General features: G+C 42.8%; 1 protein-coding gene across 4 annotated transcripts in view; it reads right to left on the reverse strand.

The window, feature by feature from the left end:
- Window positions 1-24,000, reverse strand: part of STIM1 (stromal interaction molecule 1) — a 187,052-nt gene that overhangs the window by 27,211 nt on the left and 135,841 nt on the right. For all 4 annotated transcript variants that reach the window (XM_045782817.2, XM_087868097.1, XM_045782818.2 and 1 more), the window contains exons 4-5: window positions 9,107-9,218; window positions 5,792-5,907 (exon numbers count right to left, since the gene is read on the reverse strand). In XM_045782817.2, the coding sequence (XP_045638773.2) occupies window positions 5,792-5,907; window positions 9,107-9,218 (228 nt within the window). The remainder of the gene's footprint in view (window positions 1-5,791; window positions 5,908-9,106; window positions 9,219-24,000) is intronic.

Genomic DNA, 24,000 nt, shown 5'->3' on the forward strand with positions numbered 1-24,000 from the left:
AAAAAAAAAAAAAAGGCAGGTACAAAGGATTATAGGATCCCAGAGGAAAGTAAGAGGGAAGGGTTGAATATGCCTGGGAAGAGGCTGGAAAGGCATCCTGGAGAAGGCTTGAAAAGTGAGTTGAAAAAAAAAAGAAAAAGAGCGTAAGGATAGAGCTGACAGAGAAGAAAACAAGCTTTGCTGGAGAGGACCCACTCCCACTTCCAGGGCATGACTTCTGAGGAAGGAAGACAAGGTGTACGCCTGCCCTCCTCTCCACGCCCCCCACCCCAACAACTACTCTGCAGGCCTCTCTCGCACCCTTCCCCATACCCCTGCTAACAGCTCAAAGGCCATACCAGCCCCTAGCCCAGGATTAACCACAGTAGGCACACACTCAAAACAGTAGCTACCGTTTATTTAGGGGAAATTAGGACATAGGGAACTTTGCGAATGTACCCAAGGTCACAAAGCCACTGAATGATAGAGCCAGGTTGCTTGATTTCAAACGGAATTCTTTATAGTCTGTCTTGCTTGCTCTCCCAGAAGTGGAGGACGAGACAACATAGTACAAAAAACACTGAAATATAAGCCACAAACTGGGTCTGAGCCATGGCTCCGCCATTTAAGAGCTGAACGACCTCTAAAAACTCACCTCATTGCCTGAGCCTCCATCTCTCTGAGAAATCACCTGCAGAGGAGGCAAAGCCCCCTCAGCGAATGCTCTGCTGCCCCAGGGAGGCATCGGCGGAGGCCCCGCTGCACGCTGCCTCGGGACTTCGAGTGTCGGAGCACACCTGACCCTGCCCACGGCACCGTTGGGAGAGCCCCGCACAGACTTGCAAGCCTAGAGCCAACTCCGCCGTGGAGCAGACTCTGCTGCGGCCACGGTGGGACGACCGGGAGGCCTTCTACTGCCGCAAAATGGGCCCTGAGGCGCTCTGTGCTGAGCCGGTCTGATCCTTCTTCCCCCTTCCCAAGCTCGGAGGCAGCTGGGGACAGAGGGACCCTGATCACTCAGCAGACCTTCCTGGCTACTGCACAACAATCCTTTGATTTGCGATTTCTCAAGCTTCGACGGATGGCAGGATTTTCATTAAGGCTAGGCAAGGTAGCCATGGCTGGCAGCTAGCTGTATCTGGCCCGGCTTCTCTGGGGTGTTTATCTGCGGCCTGCCTTCTGGTGAGCCTTAAGAACTCACCCTTGGTGCCGAACCACCGGCCGTCATGCTAAGTCCTGCGTGGGGTTGGACAGGGAGCAGCAGTGAAGTAGGGACTTTAGCCCACGCTCACGTGGGAAAACAGAGCTGGAGGGACACAGATAAGGGATTCTTTGCAGGCACCCACCGCACACGGCTTCATCGTTGCAGAAGTCTCCTGGCAAAGAGCTACCTAGTATTTTCCTCAGCTTCCATCTGGCAATTTCAAAAATTTTCCTTAACAAGCCATCAGTAGGAAAGTATAAAAACAGTATTTGCCATCAGGACAGCTACTGGATTCCAAAACCTCAGCTCCCAGGAGAACACCCAGCTCTATCGGAGTCCTTGAAGGAGGGAGCCAGTAAGAGCCTTAATGACCAAGCACAAATAAAGAAACTGAAATCTAGGAGAACTGAATTGCCGAAGGTCACTTGATAAGGCAAAGGCCAAGGACCGATGCCTAAAAGTACAGGATACAGACAGCAGCAGAAGGAACACACTTCCTGTCTTGTACCCTTTTACCAGGACAGTTATCAATCAAAGGGTTTCCTCTCAAAAACCATAGAATGTTCACCTGAAAGGAATCAAAGATCCTTTAGCTCAATTGTTTCATAATACAAATCAGAAAACACATCCTGAGAAAACCGACCTATACAAGGTCACACAACGAGTAGAAATTTGGAAAAGAAACCAAAGTACTTTACTTTCCTAAATTTTATAAGAAGTTCTCTAAATGGAAGTCTAAGAGTTACAAAAAATCAAGTTCTACATGTTTTATTATCACTGAGATATAATTCATATACCCTAACATTCACTCTTTTAAAATCTACAATTCAGGGGCGCCTGGGTGGCTCAGATCGTTAAGCGTCCGACTCTTTCTGCTCAGGTCATATCTCACGGTCCTGGGATTGAGCTCCGCCTCGGGTCCCACACTCAGCATGGAGTCTGCTTGAGATTCTCTCTCTCCCTCTGCCTCTCCCCACGCATGCGTGTTCTCTGTCTCTAAAATAAATAAATTTTTTCAAAACAAATTAAAATAGGGACACCTGGGTGGCTCAGTTGGTTGAGCGTCTGCCTTCCGCTCAGGTCATGATCCTGGGGGCCTGCGATTGGCCCCACATCGGGCTCCTTGCTCGGCAGGGAGTCTGCTTCTCTCTCTCCCTCTGCCCCTCTCCCTGCTCATGCTCTCTCTCTCTCAAATAAATCAATCTAACAAATTAAAAATAAAAATAACAAATGTGCAATTCAGGGGTTTTATCAAATTTACAAGGTTGAGCAACCATCAGCACAACTAATTTGAAAACATTATCATTACCCCAAAAGAAACCCTATACCCACTAGCAGTCCCTCCCCATTTCTCACTTCCTTCGGTCTCTGCCAGCCACCCGTCTTCTGTCTCTATGGATGTATCTATTCTGGATATTTCATATAAATGGAATCATACCATAGGTAACCTTTTACGTCTATCTTCTTTCACTTAGCATGCTTTCCAGGTTCACCCATGCTGTGGCGTGTATTAGAATTTCATTCCTTTCTGTGGCTGGGTAACAGTCCACTGTATCTGTATGTGCTACCACTTACTTGGCCGTTTGTCCACTGATGAACATTTGGGTTGTTTCCACCTTTTGACCACTGTGAACAGTGCTGCTATGAATATGCGTGCATGGACTAGTTTGAGTGCTTGTTTTCAATTCCTTGGGTGCATTCCTGGGCTGTCTGGTAACTCTATGTTTAACTTGCTGAGGAACAACCGCACTGTGTTCCACAGCAGCTGAATCATCTTCCATTATCATTAGAAACAGACGAAGATTCTAATTTCTCCACACCCTCGCCAATACTAGTTATTTTCCACTTTTTGTTTCTTTGTTTTTGTTTTTAAGGTACCTATCCTAGTGGGTGTGAAGTGTCTTCTTTTGCCTACGTCGAAAGCCTTCTTTAGTCTTCTGAGACATATCATCAGACTGTTACTGTTGTGTATCAAAATAGGATTTACCATATCTGAAAGGGTACATCTAACACTGTCTTCTGCTGCCCTCTGACTCCCGTACATTAGGTCACATGTAAGCTATCGGCCATCTGAAGGTAGCCTAGGAGAAAATACCCCTCCCGTCCTGGTATCAGTCTAACCTGCTATACTAGCCCTTCTTGCTGGCTCTGACCCCTTGGACCCATCACCCTGCACCTAGGACTCTGGTTCCCATGTTCTCCAGCCCCAGCTGATCTTTCCGGGTAGAATCCTTGCCTAATTTAACCTGCAGTTTCTAATGCACCCTTTCAGATATGGCAAATCCTATTTTGATACAGAACAGTAACAGTCTTATGACACGTCTCAGAAGACTAAAGAAGGCTTTCGGGCTGCTAAAGGCCTCCCCTTCCTGGCGGGGAACAGAGGAGAGCTGCAGAAGTAGCTTAGCTTTTACTGCTGGGTTTGATTCTTCTCGTGCAAGTGTTCTTGCCGGTGTATGCAAAGACAGGGGTGTAAGCTGTTCACGGGAATAGCCTGATAAAGCTCCTTCCCATCTCAAGAGTGATCTTCTCCATAAAGCTTCCTGGACTCAAACTGAAAACTTGTCCCTATTTTGTGCTTCCAGCTGAACTCTGGAAAATTTCCACGATAGCTGTATTTATTGATCATTTACTCTATTGTTGATATGTCTATCTCCATTTAGATGGAAGTTATTTTTAAGATTTTATTTATTCATCAGAGAGAGAGAGAGAGTGCGCGCGTGAGAGAGCACACAAGCAGGGGGAGCAGGAGGCAGAGGGAGAAGCAGGCTCCTGGCTGAGCAAGGAGCCTGACACAGGACTCAATCCCAGGACCTTGGGATCATGACCTGAGCCGAAGGCAGATGCTTAACCAATGAGCCACCCAGGTGCCCCTAGATGGAACTTCTTGAGAGCAGGGACCCTGTCATTTATACTGGTACACAGTAGTTGCTCAATAAATGTTAGTGAATGAAAGGCCTTTGCTCAGTACAGAGGGTGGGCCTCACATAAAGGCTAGAGCCATTCATTGTGTCATTTATTCAAAACTTATAAATGAATGGTAAGCAAAATTGTGTCCTAAGACCAGAAAGAAAGAAAGAAAAACAAGCAAGAAAGAGAAGAAGAAAAAGAAAAAGGAAAAGGAAAAGAAAAAAAATAGTCTTCTCCCATGTTGCTTTGTTTCACATTTTCAAAAGACACAGATCTTCTGGAAAAGAGAAAACTACAGGGAAGTAAAAAAAAAAAAAAAAAAAAAAAGACAAGTGGTTGTCAGGGGTTGGCGGGGAGGGATATATAGGTGGGGCACAGAGGATCTTTAGGGCAGTGAAACCAGCCTATACAAAACTATAATGACAGTAGATACATGTCATTATACGTTTGTCCAAACCCATAGACTGTGCGACACCAAGAGTCAACTCCAATGTCAAGTGTGGACTCTGAGTCTGTGTCAGTGTAGGTTCATCAGTTGTTACAAAGGTACCACTGGGGGGGCTGCTAACCATGGGGGAGGCTATGCATGTATGGGGGCAGGGCCATATGGGAAATCTGTGTACTTTCACTCAATTTTGATGCAAACCTAGAACTACTCTTAAAAATAAAATTTATTAAAAATTTAAAAAACAAAAAAAGTACAGACCCACCCACCTCTACTGAGACATCAGCCTGGGCACGTGTCAGGCCAAATGCACAGATGGGAAAATGTTCTACAGTCTCCGATTCTGCCTGCCAGCTGCTTCTCTGGACTGGTTCTTGGTTCTATAGCCTGCTCCAACTGATGCCAATAGTGCAAGAAGGGCAGGAAGTGGGCCCTAGGATCCTGCTTGGTGAAGAAATCTTACCACTTTTGTTCTCCCAGAGTGCACTTAGAATAAGGAAAAGGATGGCAGGGCTGGCCATTCCCACCTTGCAGATCTTCAGGAACTGAACTACCTAATTCTCTCAAGTAGCCGCTGGCTGAAGAGACTACTCCTTCCTTAGGCTTGAGTGTGTCTCTGTGATTCCACGGAAGCCTGCTTAGTCCTCTGTGGCTGTCCAAGGACACAAGATGTTCAGCAATCAGCTCATACTCTGCAGGTCCACGGTAAAAGCAAGGAACAGCTAGATGGCGTTCAGACCCTATGGGTTACTTGCTATCCCTGAGCATACTTTTCATATTTGAGCTTTTGTATTCTTGCTCCAGTTGTTTCTTCCACCTAGAATGTTCTCTCCTGCCACCTGCACAGAATAAAGCCCTACGCATCCTTACCGGCAGAGGTCATATGCCACCTCTTCTTTAGGATGCCTTCTCTGTCCCTCCTCTGGACCTCAGAAGCACTGTGTACCTCTCTGGAACATTCATCTTGTCCCTTTAGGGCAGAATGTGATTCATCCACATCTTCCTCTAGAGTCCAGCAGAGCACTGGCATAAAGTAGGTATTTTCTTAATGTATCTAATGAATGGACCTTGACATCTGGCTGGATTAAAATATAAGACTATTTGATACCTCATATCATATTTTCATTTCTTAGTGCAAAGAGTGGAGGTGTTGTCTTGCAGGTATGCCTAGGAGACCCAAGACCTCAGCCTAGCCACCCCAAAAGCCTTGGGTTCCATGGCACATCAGTAGCCCTTTTCTCCACAGGACTCACAGAGAGGAGGCCCAAACAGCACTGTGTCCAGGGCCTTCAGCTGCAGCTTCTGCCGATGGCTCCGGTCGGTCATCTTCAGCACAGTCCCTGTCATGGTGGTGTTGGTCACAGCGAGCCTGTGGAGGCAAAGAGAATGGGCTCGGTTTCCTGCCAGTAAAACCAGGAAGGATACTGGTAGGATTACCCACCTCCTCCAGGAACACTTCCATGACCTCTAGCTCTTGGGGATAGCTCCCCTCCGCGCTCTAGAACACAGTCTATGCCAGTGGTTTTTAACCGGGGGTAAGGAGAGACATATCATATTTACCAAGAATATGTTCACCCTTCTGCCCATGTCCGTCATCTCCTGAGAATCCTACTCTCTGAGGATATCCATCTGTGACCATTCCCATACCCAACTGTAAATTTTCGGTTGTGTTTCTCCTGCCAGGGATTATCCACTATACACCTGTCCCCACACTCCCATTGTTTGTAAATGCATTCTCCTGTCCAACCCAGGTCAAAACGTCGTGCCACACGACCCAGTGATTCTCAGGGCCTCTAATCCTAACCCATTGCCATTAAGTATAAACCTGCTGATGACAAACATTGCATTAGTCTTGTTAGCTTGTATTTGAGTCATTGCAATTTACTCCCAGTCAGATTATTGTAATTTTTTATGGCCTTCAACATACTATCCATGATAACTCTAATAAGAGAGGGTCTGTAAACAAGAAAATGACCCAGGAAAAACTTTGTTTCTCTTCTGATGGAACACAGTGGGTATAGGAGGAGACAAGTAAAAGATATGAAAGGTTATCAGTGCACTGGTCTGGGCACCACACGTGAGCATTTACCACTATCCTACTCCATGAAGGCAGCGCTCTTTTCTGATGCATAGCTTTGTCTCCCCAGGTAGAAAAGAGGCCTCTGACATCGTGCTGTGTGATTTACAGTCCTGCCTGGGCACACAGGAGCAGCGACCTCTATCTCTAGCCCTGGGAAGCAATCAAGCCCGCCTATAAGAGAGGCAGTGAGACACTGCGATGGGGGGTAAAGGGGTCAAGAGATCAAGCTTCTGGTCCCAGTTGAATCAGCAACTCACTTGTCTGATCATAAGCTGCTTGGTCTCTTCCCTGGGGCCCATTTTCCTTCTGTGTCAACTTACATAAAATCAGATGCTTCCTACAAGCCTGAGAGTTCCTGGGGTTCCTCTAAAGCGAATACTTTAACCAGGTGCACTGACCTTCACCTAACTCATCAAAATAAGTGTCATCTTTTTCACAGTCTATTTGTCAAAGAAACCTAAGAACTGGAACATTATCTGTTTCTAAGCAATGAGAGAAATGAGAAAGGATCTCACATTTATTAAGCAACTACTGTGTATCTCATACTGTTTTGACACTTTACATACCTCATTTAGTCCTCTGACTTTAAGAACACAGTTCTATCATTAGCTCCACTTCACAGATAAGAAAACTGAGACTTAGAGTTGAGTAACTTGCCCAAAGTCACACAGCAAGTAAACAGCAAAAGCAGGAAATGAACTTAAATCTTCCAGATTCTTCCCATTATACCACGCTGCCCAGTGGTGGGCTGAGAACCATTGCCACTCCATCCCACACACCATGCACTGAGACTCCACACTTCCTGCTGTCACTAAGGTGCCACAGCTTGGCTTCCTCTGTCCCTCTGCCTGGCCTGGCTGGCTCTGGTCTTGGATCTAGTCCTAGCTACAAGAAGGCTAAGTGAGCCCATGACCTGAGAGCGGACTTCGTATCCTATGTTTGAGTTTTAATCCAAGCCACAGCTATTCTTCAAGATGGAATGAGCCAGGAACCCACAAGGCACTACTGCTATTTCCATGCATAATGAGAAAGAAACCTAAATCCTGGAGCTTCATGGTCAGTCATCTATTTAATGGGGTCTAATGCATTTCTTTGCCCTCAGGGCCCAGGAGAGAACCCTGCCCGGGGTAGATGATGGGCAAAGTTTTATTAAAAAGAACTACACTGAATATTTCCAGGAAGCCTATCTTCAACTACATAGGGCAAGAAGAAGATGCAGTGAAAAAAAGCAGGGCACTTAGAACCAGGGAGCCCTTGGTTCAAACCCCAGTTCCACCACTTACCAGTTTGGATAAATCATAAAATATTTGAAATTCAGTTTGCTCACCCAAAAGCTGGGGTAGTAATTCCTTCCTCCCAGAATTGTGAGAATCAACTGAAATAATAGGTAGAAAAGTATTCTACAAGGGGATGTGCCAACATTAAGATTATTACTCTCTCCAGAGTAGGGAGAAGCTGTGAGGAGAAGGCTGCAGGCAGCAGAGGAGGGAACAGCCAGCTCCGGTAGGGCTGGACAGAGGCTGCAATGTGTGGGCATTCCAACAGCTTCACCTTCCCCCCTCCCCTCTGTGGAAGCTCATAACCAGATGCACCTACGTAATAAGATGACAGATTATACATAATCAGCACTTACCAGACCGTGAGCCCTTTGAGGGCAAGCGCAGGCTGCTGGCATCTTTACCCCCAGCACCCAGCACAAGTGCTTGGTACAAAGCAGGTACCCAGTAAATATTTGTCGGATGAATAAGCAAATGGATTAATGACCGAATGACACATGGCACTACTCTGACATCACAAGAAGCCCACGCAGTGCTCCATCCCTTCCCCTCTCCCACCGCAGGCCCTGGCGCACTGTGCCTGTGAAGGAGGCAGAGTCAGGGTACCACAGCCCTTGCCAGGGTCATTCCGGGAAGGAGGCGGGGGCCGATGGGAGTCAGGCCCGCCTCGCACCGCTTCTTAATAGAGCAGATACACGATATATGGATAATTCAGGGGAGGCTAACGGACCCCGAGGCTCCTGGGCAATAAGACAGGCAGCTGCTGCGGGGACAGCCAAAGAAGAAAGAAACACCGCAGGCTTTGGGTAGATCTGGGTAGATCTGGGTTCAAATCGGTTTTGCCTCTAACTAGCCACGTGATCTTGGAAAAGTCACTAAGCCACGTTCACCATCTATACTTACAGGATTGATGTGAGAATTAAATGAGATTCTGTAGACAAAGTGCTGAATAGGAGTGCCTGCCATGTACTAAGCATCCAATACTGACAGCTACTAGTACTATTCCCAGGCGCGGCAGAAATACTAAATAAGAGAATGGACGCGAAGCGACCGTCATGCTTTACAGTAACTGCACAACAGACTCGAGAAGAGGAGGGGTCTACAGATTCTGCCCTGAGAACCTCGCTTAACTGGCCAGAGTAACCTGAAAGCAGGCCGACCCCAGCCCATTCCCCACAGCCCCGCGGGAGAGAATCCAGCCTCCTCCTGACCTCGGCATGGCATGGCCACTGAGCTGCAGCTTTCGGAAGGTCTCCTCGTATTGAGGCAGCTCCACGTACGTGATCAGCCACTGCACCACCTCATCCACGGTCCAGTTGTACACTGTGGGAAGAGACAAACAAAGCCTTGACTCCGGGATGCAAGCGCTACTGACCTTACTATCACAGTCACATTGGCCTTCTCATTGCACACATGCTTATGTGTTTACCATCTCCCCCTCCCACAAAATCCCAAGTATGAAAGGAGTATGTGTGGACTTTCTGTTTGGCCTATAGGGGATGGGCTTGCTCTTCTACCATACCAGCATTTGGGATGAAATCATCCTGAACTATAATAATGATGAGAATACTAATAAATGCCGTCCTTTACATGGCACCTACGATACAACAGGTACTGTTCTAGGAGCCTAATATATAGTAACTCATTAATCTTCACAAGTACCAGGTGAAAAATAGGTCCCATTTTATCCCTGTTTTGCAGATGAAGAAATTGAGGCACAGAAACATATAACTTTCCCAAAGCTGCTCAGCTAGGAATTGGTAAAGCGAATGTCTGGACTTGAGCAATGTGGCTCTGTACCCTCACTCTAAGCCTTTATGTACTCTTGTGCTCTCACGCTCTCTCTCTCTCTCTACTTCATGGCTGGCTGGCTGGCTGCATGACATAAAGGATATGTGTATCAGATGACGCCCACTAATACTGGCATGCTAACCTTAAAAAGCCTGGGAGCAACAGAGTTTCAGCAGAAAGATACCATTTTATCGGATTTGAAGTTTGCTTTCATTTAATGTATCAATCTGGTTTTGTTTATATTGGTATACAAATTTTAAATTGTAACTTAAACCTCATTTTGTTTGTAAATATAATTATTATCACAAAAACAATTTAAGTCAGCATCGTAAGTCCAAGATAAGTTATTTCCCTTAAAAGGAATTTGTACATTCTTCGAGTCTGAAAACTAATGCTGTGAGCAGCAAGAAGCCAAAAATGTTCAGAAGCAGAATGAAATGGTAAGATTCTCACCCTCTTCTCTTAAGGTCCATGTCTTTCCCCAAAACTGCCTTTCATCAGAATGCTGTCCATTTCCCTCTAAAAGGCAGACAACATTGAAGACGTGGACTATGTCCTATTCACCACTGCCCACCCCAGTATCTCTAAAACAGAGCTTCTTTGGGGACACCTGGGTGGCTCAGTGGGTTAAGCATCCGACTCTTCATGCTGACTCAGGTCATGATCTCAGGGTGGTGAGACTGAGCCCCACATGGGGCTCTGCGCTCAGCACGGAGTCTGCTTGAAGATTCTCTCTTCCTCTTTCCTCTACCCCTCTCCCCCGCACTCTCTTTCTCTCTCTCTAAAATAAGTAAACAAATCTTTTTAAAAAAATAAAATAAAATAAAATAAAATAAAATAGAGCTTCTTATACGGTAGCATCAGTAAGAATTTACTTAAAGAATAATCACCCCCACGTGAGGAGCTCTAGAAACATTCTGATTGTGGGTCCCCAACAGAAACAACAATCTCCTTAAACAAATACACAGTGGCAACAACTCAGATTTTGGGCTGTTTCTGTCAGTCTCACAGAAGGTGCAGAAGCTGGAAGGCTGGACCTGCCCCTTCATTCTCCTACTTCCCCTACAGTGGAGCCCAGTGCATGGTGCAGAGCAGACACTCAGACATCCTGCATGAAACAAGGCTGAAGGCCAAAAATGCTCCAGTCTCTCAATGTCCTCAAGAAGCGACTAGAGCTCAGGAGGGAAGTTCTGAAGCCAAGAGACTTTGGAGGTTCCTTCAACTATCTGCAGAGGCACAGGAGGTGAGAAGGGGAAGGGGCCTGGGGAGGAAGTGAGGCAGGTCTAGTGCCCTCAGACTGCATCCCGGAAGACAAGATCCCAGAGGCTTAGGCAAAGGGCGCTTAGTCATTGCTTGGTTAAATTTTGAATTCCCAGACTAGAAAACATTGAAAAGAAGAAAGAAATTAATGTCCAAGAGTTACGTTCAAATCCTAGGCTTTGGGAAAGAAGGGATGGCAGAGCGGGGCTGGAAAAGCAGGATGTATTAGCCTTTTATTCCTGAGAAGGAATGTATCCGCCTCTGTACCCATTTGTAGACATGACAAAGGTGCTCGTACACGGCGGTCTGGAATGCCAGGTAACGAAGGTGTAGCAGAGTGACACACAGATCTGAGGCAGACGGACAAGTGCCAGCCTGTGAAGTGCGGAGAACAACACGCTCCCGCCCCTGCTGCCAAGGGCGCTCGGCTGCGTCTAGCACAAAGGGGCCTTTCTGCTTGGCATGTGGAGTGGAAAGAAGGCCACTTTTTTGTTGCTAGAGAGGCCTGAGGCTAGCTGGGCTACAAGGGCCTTTTGTCTACGGGGAGGATGCCTTGATACAAGCGTGAGCATAGACGCCTGGCGTGCAGGAACTCCTCGAGCTACAGCTTCCCCTGCGGTGGAGACAGGCAGGAGGCACTCTCGGCCAGGGTTTCTCCGTCTGCACCGCTGACACTTCAGACAGGATAATTCTTTGTTGTGGGGGCCGTCCTCTGCAGTGGACGCTGTGTAACAATATCCCCGCCGTCCAGCCACTAGGGGTAGCATGCAGCCACTTGGTCTGTCAAAAATGTCTCCAGGTACTGCAGACTGTTCCCTGGGGCACAAGATTGCCCCCCGCTGAAAACCACTGCTCTAAACACTACAGTAAGTGAGACAGGGGGTCTGTAAGGGGGGCCCCGCACTCCAGTGAGGATGGACTCGCCGCATAGTCAGCCCTACATAGCTAAGCCACTGCGAAGAGGATAATGGCTTCCGCACGTCAGGATAAATCTCAAGGCAGTTGTTCTGTGTGTGTGTGCGCCTGTGTGCGTGTGCTGCACACATCATTCTGTTACCCAAACAGACACCCCCCTAGGTAGGCTTGACAGCATGGTGTGGCCATCCAGCATCACTGCAGTCTGAGCACAGTAAGCCAGGATGGGCTGCATCCCTATCAGAGAGCAACCCTGTGTCCCACTCACTCAGTAGTCAAGGTGAGGTATCAGCGCCTCTTGCCCCTAAGGTTCAAGAACCTAAAAGCTCAAAGTCTCGTTCTGCTTTCTCATTCCAAAAGAGAAAATGGGAAGAATCTCCAGGCCAAAGTGAGGAAGAAGGTAAGAGCAAGTACAGAGAACTGAGGCTGTCAGTAGAAGGCCACAGAATTTGGCAAGGAGGGCTTAGTACAGATACAGTCTCCAAATAACTCACGTGTCCAAATCCCAGGAGGACATGCGAGCAAGAGACAGTCTTCTAAAGTCATGAGCCTCTCATCACCCTGAGCCTGTCTGTGAGGCCCCTGGAGAGATCAGAATACCACACAGAGTCAGAGAAGGCCAACCTCTGGAGTTTTCCGTACCAAAGAGTCCTTCCTAAGAGAAATCTATAAGGTGGCTAACTTTGTAGTCTCCAACCATTTTCATGACACGCTCTAACTGTATTTTGAGCATACGTTGCCCATATAGGTTTATAAATAAGATTCACGTGCTGATACTAGGTACACTGTAAAACATACACAAAAATTAAAGAATGAGATAAATGCAATTAAGTACAAGGTATAGTATTTTCATGTAGCACCCCAGCTGATTGTCTTGTGCAGCTGGACACCACTGGGCAAAGAGGGGAACTCATTCAACACAGATGACCTGAACTTCACAGCTCCGCCCTGGGTGCTGCGTCTGCCACCTCTTACCTCAGCAGACCTTATATAGAATCAGTATCTTGCACTATTTTCTTATGCATCCTTGGACATTGCTCTCAGGTTTCTAGGTCTTTGCTCTTTCCAGAAAAGCTCTTTTCCCTCTTCGTGGCCTGCTAAACACCAACTAATCCTTAAAACCTAGCTCTAACTCTATGCTTGTGGAAACGCTTTGGAGCCCATTTCAAAATCCTCTCTTCTAAAACCTTCAAAAAAAATAAGTACTAGCTCTCTCTTCTCTGCTTACTTAGCACTTTCTTTACACAGACTTCTTTTCTGCATAACCTGTATGTTATATTGTTATTACTTAGTCACATATCTCTCTTCTCTACTATGCTCTAAGCAATATGGTGGTAGGGAGAATGTCTTCTCTACTTCCACCTTCCCCAGTGTCTAACACAGGGCTAGATCATTTGAACTACTCTGTAAAGTTTACTAGACAAGAGAATCAATATGAATGAATGAATCACAAATGAAGGCAATCTGTAGGTCCGGGATCACTGGTAGCACATCCTGTCAGCATTTCCATTATGCTTTCCAACCAACAGCATCACTTCCCCCCCCCCAGACTTCTCATGAAAGTAAAGCACTTATCTTTTGCATATCAGCAGAGAACTCCAGAAATTTATGTTCAGTTAGCTTCTCAGATAGTAAAGATCTATCCTGGCCTCTATACTATGTTTCATAGATAGGAAGGGGCCTTTTCCACTTGAGAAATATTTTTATATAAAACAAGTAAACTCAGGGTGCCTCGGTGCTCAGTTGATTAAGTGTCTGCCTTTGGCTCAAGTCATGATCTCAGGGTCCTGGGATCGAGCCCCACGTTGGGCTCCCTGCTCAGTGGGGAGTCTGCTTCTCCCTCACCCTCTGCCACTCCACCCTTGCTCGTGTGCTCTCTCTCTCTCTCATGCTCTGCTCTCTCTCTCCCAAATAAATTCTTAAAAAAAAAAAATGAGTAAACTCTCCCACTTTTTCTGAAATGACCATAAAAAATGAAGTCATTCAGGACTGCCAAATACCTGGCCATTTTAGAATGCTAGATTTTAATTGTAGAATTTATTAGGAAAAAACACTAAATTTGAAGCCAGAAGACCTTTATTTCCATCCCATCAGCCATGGGTCAGGTTGGGTAAATCACTTAACCATTCTGAACCTCAATTTCCCCTTCCATAAAATATCCGTCCAGTCATTTCAAAACACTTATTTTGTACTACTCTGTGCCAGGCACTGGGAACAGAGCAGTGATCGAGACAGATACCCCTGTAGCTTACAATCCAGCAATGCCTATCTCCTCAAGTTGTTGAATTAAATGAGTTCATATGTTTGAAAATGCCTAAGATACAACACAAACTCAGTAGTAATTTCTTCTTTATATACATATAAAGATATCTATCTATCTATCTATCTATCTATCTATCTATCTATCTATCTCCCTCCCATACAAAAAGGGTAGACGTTGGAAACTGGTTAGAAGCTGGGTGGACAGAGCTGTAGGCCCACCAGAAGAAAGAAATGTGAGCAAAGACAGAACGATAAAATATGGGGCCTGTTCAGAGAACACTAACTGCAGTTTGTCTGGAGTCGAAGGCTTACATAATAGAGACAAAGAAGAGTGAGGCATTACTGAGGCCAAATGATAAAAGTCCTTGAAAGCAGGTGGTCTCAAACTCCAAAATCATTTATTCACTGAAAAAAAAAAAAAAAAAACCAAAAGCAAAAACAAACATCGAGCACCTACCTGCCAAGCAATGCCCTAGGAGCCAGGGCTACAACAGTACACGAAACAGAGCCGAGATCCCTGGTGCTTATACTCTGGCGGAGAGAGACAAACTAAAACACCACAAACAAATTATTCTATGGTGGTGATAACTACAATGAAAAAAAATAAAGCAGGGTTAAGAGGATAAAGAGTAGCGCTTCCTCAGATCAGATCGGGGAAAGCCTCTCTGATGAGACGACATCGGAACAGAAAGTGAAATGAAGGTGTGAGCCGTGTGAATACTTGGGGGAAAGGCATTCCTGAAAGATGCAACAGTAAGTATTCCTCCCTGGCACTTGGGCTCTAGTGATACCTCCGGGGATATGCCAGAACAGATCCTTGGACTTGGCCAATCCTTTCTCTTGCCAGAGAAAGAATGAGCAATAAGAAATGGGCTCCTGAATCAGATCTCTTTCCCCTAATGGACTGGTGGTGCCTCCAGATGAAGCCCTCATTTAGTTTTGTGGTTTCAAACCCATATCCCAAAAGAACTACGTCTGGCAGGCCTGTTGCCAGTCGTTTCTTTGCCTCTCCTTCACACAGCTGTTAGTCAGTTGATCGCTCAGTCAGCTTTTGCTCAGCTCTTTGGTCAGCCAGTCAGCACAGTGGTTAAGAACGTGGGCTGTTGTTTGAATTAGCAATCTACCGCTTACTAGATAGATGTAAGACCACGGACAAGTTACTTAACCTTTCTGGGCCTCGTTTTTGTCACCTAGAAAACGGTGAGAATCAAAATTCTCACATCATAAGAGCAAAGTGAAAATACAGGAAGCTCCAAGCAGACATAAATGCCAAGGCAACATTAGCTATTATTACCATCACCATTCATTTATTCTTTCATTCACCAAGCTTTCCTTGGCTTCCTACTCTGGTAGGTTCTGGGCGAGTTACTATACACAACATGCAAAACTTCCATCACAAGGGCTCTCTTCTAGAGAAGGAGACATATAAGAAAACACATAAGTATAAGACAGTGTGGTAAGTGCTACATCACAAGGGTATATGGGGTGACGTGGGGGGACCGAGAAAGGACTGACTGACTGCTAGAGTGAGAGAGAAAAGGGATCACAAGGCCTAGCTCCTTATCTGGCTACTCTGGATAGACAGCACTCCAAAACACCTCCAGAATCTTACCAAAGTGGCCCTCTCCTAAAAGGAGTTTGTGGCGTAGGCCTATGGTTTGTCTCTCTGAGTGGTTTCCTTCTGGCTTTCACTAGCAGCTTGCCATCTGCGCCAAGAGGGAGGCAGGGGTCTTAGTTTTCCGATGTGGTGTCAACCTTAAGCCCCGAATCACCACTGCAAAAAGAATCCGGCTCTTGGGCCAAGGCCTCATGTGACAGGTGCACTGAGCCACCCTGCACAAACCGGGTCTACATGGCTACAGAACAGTAAGAGAACCTAGGTTTTGGAATGTTGAATGAGCCAAACCACTTGTTTAAGATCACACAATGGTAGAGCCAAGGACAAACTTTGGTCTTCCTCATCCCTACACTGGGCCAGGTCCTCTGCTAAGTGTTAAGATATAAAATCACATAAGATAATGCCCTCAAGCAGTCTGGTGTGAAAACAGGCGAGGGAACAGATGGTTGCAATTAGTGCGCTAAATACTACGATGAGATAAGAGTAAGGAGCTGTGGGAACACAGTAGGCTCTTATTTTTTTTTATTATAATATTTTTTTATTATATTATGTTAGTCACCATATAGTACATCCCTGGTTTTTGATGTGAAGTTCGATGATTCATTAGTTGCGTGTAACACCCAGTGCACCATGCAGTACGTGCCCTCCTTACTACCCATCACCAGCCTAGGCTATGGTTTCCAGGCTATGGTTTCCTAAAGAAGGGGAAACTTAAGTTGAGCCTTTGTCAAATAGGATTTAATCAGATCAACAAGGGGGAAGGACAGAGGGAACAGTATATAGGAAAGCATCAAGCGATAAAAGGAAACGATATATCCTAGTAACTGCAGATAAATCAGTGCAGCCATAGAAGAGATGTGATGAAAAGTGGTAGAAAATAAGGGGCACCTGAACCCCAACGTTTATAGCAGCAATGTCCACAACAGCCAAGCTATGGAAAGAGCACAGATGTCCATCAACAGATGAATGGATAATGAAGATGTGGGAGATAGATAGATAGATAGATAGATAGATAGATAGATAGATAGATACAGATAGATAGATGTTCATCCATATATATACCTGGCTTTGGCTCTGAAAATCCACAGTGGGCTGCCCAGATAGATAGACAGATAGAGATAGATAGATAGATAGATAGATAGATAGATAGATAGATAGATAATGTCTGGGCATATTACTCAGCTATCAAAATGAATGAAATCCTGCCAGTTGCAAACACAATGATTGGAACTAGAGGGTATTATGCTAAGTGAAATCAGTCAGTCAGAGAAAGACAAATACCATATGATTTCACTCATATGTGGAATTTAAGAAACAAAACAGACGAACATAAGGGAAGGGAAGGAAAAATAAAATAAGATAAAAACAGAGAGGGAGGCAAACCGTAAGTGACTCTTTACTACAAGAAACAAACTGAGGGTTGCTGGAGGGGAGGTGGGTGGGGGGATGGGGTAACTGGGTGATGGGCATTAAGTCAGGCACTTGAAGTAATGAGCACTGGGTGTTATATGCAACTGATGAATCACTAAATTCTACCCCCAAAACTAATAATACACTATATTTTAACTAAATTAAATTTAAATTAAAAATTTCGAAAAAAACAAAAATAAGTAGATCACAGAAATAAGCATGGGCCTGATATGCTAAACTAATCTAGCACAATGCCTAGTATATAGAAGGTGCTCAGTTAATTTTTTTTTTAAATGCAGGCATGTTTTCACAAATTGTAGGAGAGAAACAGTACCGTTTGGGGCCAATACTACAAAGGTGAATAAGGTATGATGGAGAAACAGAGCATTAAAATATGAAGAAACTCTCAGGATATAAAAGATCACCAGATTCTTATTTATATACACATATTGAACTCCGCCCCCAACTGAGATAATTCAGTTGAGATTACAGATGGACACTTAATTTTAATGCATCTAACATCTCATAGATAAACATTTAAAAAGTCAATGGCATTTTCTATAATAATTTGTTTCATCAACAACTACTCAACTTTCAAGTACCTTATTCTGTTTAGTCCCAAATGAGACAGCAGTTATAACCTAAGCTTACTGCCAGTTCTATGGAACTCAAGTGTTACCTAACCAATAGAAGAGCCGATATTTATCTCTTCAAAGTAACATATGATTATCATATATGATTACACAGGAATTTACTTGTACCATCTTTAGCAATACCTTTATTTGTCCAGGTTCCAATTAAGAATATCTCTTCCACCTAAGAATTTGGTGTCCTAGCATGTTTGTTTCATTAATTTAAAAAATTTTTTTTTTAAATGAGAAGCCACTGAAAAATGTAAGCAGAGACGTGGTCAGATATTTACTTTTAAAAGATCTCTCTGGAACCAATCGAAGGACAAACTGCAGTAGAGCTAGACTGAGCCAAGAAGAATAGTATGAAAGCATCCAAGCAAAAGATGATTAAGCTGAGGTTTCTGCTTCAGGCTAAGATGAAGTAACTAGAATGGAATTCATCCTCCCTCCTGAAACAACCAAATACATAAAAAATAAAAAAAAAACAGGCGTTGGGGGGGAAACCCAGGGGAAAAAAAACCAAAATATATGAAACAATGGTTTTCAAGACACTGGACATCAGCCTACAATGGACAGTGATCTTTGAGAGATAGTAAACAAATGAGGCAGGTGATACAATTGCCCTAGCTTCTGGCTTTGAAAGAATTTCCAGGCCACAGTGCAGAGACTGGAATTAAGGTTGAGAGGGAAGAAATGGAAGTACGCTACTATGTGGTTCTTACACTATATGTGATAAGGTATAATAATCTCTCTTGAGAAACCTCATGTACTATTGGTGGGAATGTAAATTGGTGCGGTCACTGTGGAATGCAGTATGGAGGTTCCCTAAAAAATTAAAAATAAAATTACCATATGATCCAGTAATTCTACTCCTAGGTATTTACCAAAAGAAAATGAAAACACTAATTTGAAAAAATATATGCACCCCTGTTTACAGCAGCATGATTTACAATAGCCAAGATATGAAAGCAATCTAAGTATCCATTGATAGATGAATGGATAAAGAAGATGTGGTATATATACTACTCAGCCACAAAGAAGAATGAGATCTTACCATATGCAACAACAGATGGACCTGGAGGGTATTATGTGAACTAAAATAAGTCAGACAGAAAAAATAATTACCATATAATTTAACTTATATGTGGAATCTAAAAAAATACAAATGAACAAAGAAACAAAACAGAAACAGACCCATAAAACAGAAAACAAACTCATGGTTGCCAGAGGAGAGTGAGCTACAGGAAAGGGCAAATTGGGTGAAGGGGAGTGGGATGTACAAGCTTCCAGACAGAATGATTAAGTCACAGTAATGAAAGGTAGAGCAAAGGGAATATAATCAGTGGTATTGCAATTGCAACAGCATCATATACTGACAGTAGCTACAGCTGTGTGAGCAGAGTATGACATATAGTTGTTGAATCACTATGCTGTACACCTGAAACTAATGTAATATTGTGTGTCAACTATATTTCATTAAAAAATAAAATAATAATATCCCCAGAAAGTAAACAGTGATAAGTTAAAGATGCATATTTTATCTCCTAAAACAATCACTAAAATAACAAAACAGAGTTAAACAAATAAAAAAGATAAAATGGAATCATAAAAACTACTCATTAATCCAAAAGAAGGCAGAAAAGAGAAAAAGGGAATAAAAAAACAGCAGGAAAAAGCAGAAAACAAATAGCAAGATCAAATCTCAAATCTAGATAAAATCTAATCACACTAATAACCATATTAAATGTAAATGGTCTAAATACCTCAACTAGAAGGCAGAGATTATCAGACTGCAAAAAAATATAAGACCCAATCATAAACTCTTTATAAGAAACACATTTAAATAAAAAAAACACAATGGGGTGCCTGGGTGGCTCAGTCTGTTAAGCGTCCTACTCTTGATTTCAACTCAGGTCATGATCTCAGGGTCGTGAGACTGAGCCCTGTGTCAGTTTCCTCACGGGGTGTGAAGCCTGCTTAAGATTCTCTCTCCTTCTCCCTCTCTCTCTGCACCTCCCTCCAAAACACACACACACACACACACACACACACACACACACACACACACACAAACACACGTAGATTAAAAGTAAATAGATGGAAAAAGATACACAAAACCAATAATACTCAAAAGAAAGTTATATTGATATATCAAAAGAGATTTCAGAGCAAAGAATATCACCAGGGAAAAAGAAAGTCATTTCACAATAATGAGATCAATTAATCAAGAAGACATAATAATCTTAAATCCTGGGGCACTTGGCTGGCTCAGTTGGTAAAGAATGAGGCTCTTGATCTTGGGTTCATGAGTCCGAGTCCTACACTGGGTGTAGAGATTACTTAAATAAATAAACTTTAAAAAAATCCTAAATCTTTATGCACCTAGTAAGAGACCTTCAAAATACATGAAGCAAAAACTCATAGAATTAACAGGCAAGGAGAAATAGGCAAATCCACAATTACAGTTAGAAATTTAAATACTCCCCCTCAATAACTGATAAGAGCAATAGGCAGAAAATCAGCAAAGATACAGTAGACTGGAACAACACCATGGCCTGAATGACATTTATAGAACACTCCACCCAACAACAGTCAAGTAAACATGTAATATTTACCAAGATATATGATGTTCAGGGACATAAAAAAGGGTCTTAAAAATATTTAAAGGATTCCTACTCCTGAAACCAATATTACACTGTAAGTAACTAACTTGAATTTAACTAAAAATTTGAAAAAGAAAAAAAAATTGTTTTAAAGGATTCAAGCCATACAAGGTATGTTTCTCAGACCACAATGGAATTAAACTAGAAATCAATAACAGAAAAATCTCTGGAAAATCCCCCAACATTTAAAAACTACAAACCGTGCTTCTAAAAAACTCAGGAATCAAAGACAACAAAAGGGAAAGAGAAAGTATTTTGAGCTGAATGAAAATCAAAAGAAAACATATCACCTAACGTAGCAAAGAACCATTACTAGACAAATATAAGATAGATTTCAGAGGCATGCATTTCCAGGTCCAAAAGAATTCCTCAAATTGGACTATATTATTAAGGGATACGAAGTTATTGAAGACTATATCAGACCAAAAAAAAAAAGAAAAAGTGATAATAAGGATTCACCACCAGTTGTGTTTTCATTTTAGGTATTTTTACTCTGTCTATGCTACCAATAAACCAGTTAGAAAAAGGCAAACAACCACAACATACCAGAATTTGCAAAATACCTAAAGCAGGACTTATGGGAAATTTATAGCATTAAATGCTTATATTAGAAAAAAGGAAAGGCCTCAAATCAATGATCTTAGTTTCCACTTTAACAAACTAGAAAAGAAGAACAAATTAAACCCAAAGTAAGCAGAAAAAAGAAAATAATAAATATCAACATAAAAATCAATGAAATAGCCAACAATGGAGAAAATCCTTGAAACCAAACACTGGTTCTTTGAGCATATCAATATATTAAAAAGAATAATAAGAAAAGGTTATGAACAAATGTACACCAGTAAATTTGACGACTTAATGAAATAGATAAACTGAAGACACAAACTACAAAAGCTCACTCAAGAAGAAATAGCCTAATAGTCCTATACCTATTCAAGAAATTGACAGTTATTAAAAACCTTCCCACAAAGAAAACTCCAGGATCATGTGGCTTTACTGGCGAACTCTAGCAAGTATTTAAAGAAAAATAATACCAATTCTATATGAAGTCTTCTGAAAAACTGAAGAATACTTCCCAATTAATTCAATGAGGCCAGCGTAATCCTGATACCAAAAACAAAGGTATTATAAGAAAACTATAAACCAATATCCCTCATTAACAAAGATATAAAAATTTAAAACAAAATTTTAGCAAATAGAATCCAACCATATAGTAAAAGGATAATGACCAAATGGGGTTTATCCCCAAGAATGCAGGGTTGGATTAACATTTAAAAATTAATCAATGTGGGGCACCTGGGTGGTTCAGTCGGTTAAGCATCTGACTCTTGATTTTGGCTTAGGTCATGATCTTGGAGTTGTCGGATCAAGCCCCGACCTGGGCTCCATGCTCAGGGTGGAGTCTCCTTGGGATTCTCTCTCTCTCTCTCTGCCCCTCCCCCTGCTCATGTGCTTGCTTTCTCTCTCTTTGTCTCTCTCTCTCTCATAAAATATTTTTTTAAATAATCAATATAATTCACCATCTTAGCAAACAAAAATAGAAAAACCAGGCAATCATCTCAATAGACCGAGAAAACTCATTTGATAAAATTCAACATCCATTCCTGATAAAAGTTCTCAGCAAATCAGTAACAGAAAGTCACTGCCTCAATTCGACAAAAGGCTTTTGCAAAAAAAATCCCCATAGCTAACATTATATTTAATGGTAAAAGACTGAATGTTTTCATCCTGAGATCAGAAACAAGACACAGATGCCTATTCTTAACGCTTCCCTTCAAGACTATACTGGGCTGGGCGCCTGGGTAGCGCAGTCATTGGGCGTCTGCCTTCGGCTCAGGGCGTGGTCCTGGTGTTATGGGATTGAGCCCCACATCAGGCTCCTCCACTGGAAGCCTGCTTCTTCCTCTCCCACTCCCCCTGCTTGTGTTCCCTCTCTCGCTGGCTGTCTCTCTGTCAAACAAATAAATAAAATCTTTAAAAAAAAAAAAAAAAAAACTCTACTGGAGATACTAACCAGGGCAATCAGATGAGAAGAAAATTTTTCTAAAGACCTTATTGATTTAAGTAATCTCTACACCCAACCTGGAGCCCAAACCAACAACCCTGAGATCAAGAGTTGCACGCTCTACCAACTGAACCAGCCAGGCACCCCCACAAGAAGTTTTTAAAGACATCCAGATTCGAAAAGAAAACAATAAAACTTTTTTTATTAGAAGACTTGATTATCTCATTTGAAACTCTGATGCCATCTCATTAATAAGTGAGTTTATTGCAAGTTTGCAAAATACAAGATCAATATATAAAAATCAAATTTTTATATATTTTACAAATTTAAAAATACTATTTACAATAACATCAAAATCTATGAAATAGAGATAAATCTGACAAAAAATACGAAAGACCTATACACTGAGAACTACAAAATACTACTGAGAGAAGGTATGTCTCCTAAGTAAATAGAGAGATGTACTTAATTCATGGATCAGAAGACTCAATGTTGTTAAGATGTCAGTTCTGTCAAACTGAGCTATAGATTCAATGTAATGCCAGTCAAAATCCTATCAGCCTTTTTCGTAGAATTGACAAGCTGATTCAAGAACAAACAGCCAAAACAACTGGGAAAAAGGGAAACAAAGTTGGAAAGCGAACACTATCTGATTAAAACAATTATAAGACTGTTGTAATCAAAATAGCATGGTATTGACAGAAGGACAGACAAATAGAGCAGTGGATCCGAATACAAAGTTCACAAATAAATACAGACTTATATGGACAACTGATTTTTAACAGAAGGTGCAAGGCAATGCAGTAGAGAAAGGACAGAATTTTCAACAAATGCTTCTAGAACAATTAAGACATTCAGGAGCACAAAAAGACCTTGGATCCGTACTTAACACTAACATATACAACTTAATACAAAACACATCAGAGGCCTAAACATAAAACCTACAACTATAAACTTCTAGAGGGGAACATGGAAGAAAATCCTCATGCCTTGGGTTAGGCAATGATTTCTTACATACGACACCAGAGGATAATCCACACAAGCACAAACTGAAAAACTGGCCTTTAGAAAAGTTCAAACTTACCGTTCTTCAAAAGAATGATAAGCCACAGACTGGGAGAAAATCTTTGCAAAGCGTGTATCTCATTAAGGATATCCATTTGCATACATGTGTCAAAACTCAAAAAAATTATACACTTTAAATATTTACACCTGATTGTATTATCAATTACAACTCAATAACTCGTTCAAAAAGATGAAGTTGAGGGGCGCCTGGGTGGCACAGAGGTTAAGCGCCTGCCTTCGGCTCAGGGCGTGATCCCGGCGTTCTGGGATCGAGCCCCACATCGGGCTCCTCCGCTGGGAGCCTGCTCTTCCTCTCCCACTCCCCCTGCTTGTGTTCCCTGTCTTGCTGGCTGTCTCTATCTCTGTCAAATAAATAAATAAATAAAATTTATAAAAAAAAAAAAAACAAAAAAAAAAACAAAAAGATGAAGTTGAGCTAAGGCAGTATCACAGGAGATGCACATAAAATATAGGAGAGACGTAG

Source organism: Ursus americanus, chromosome 16, assembly GCF_024610735.1.
Source record: "Ursus americanus isolate L20-20 chromosome 16, mUrsAme1.1.p, whole genome shotgun sequence".
NCBI lineage: Eukaryota > Metazoa > Chordata > Mammalia > Carnivora > Ursidae > Ursus > Ursus americanus.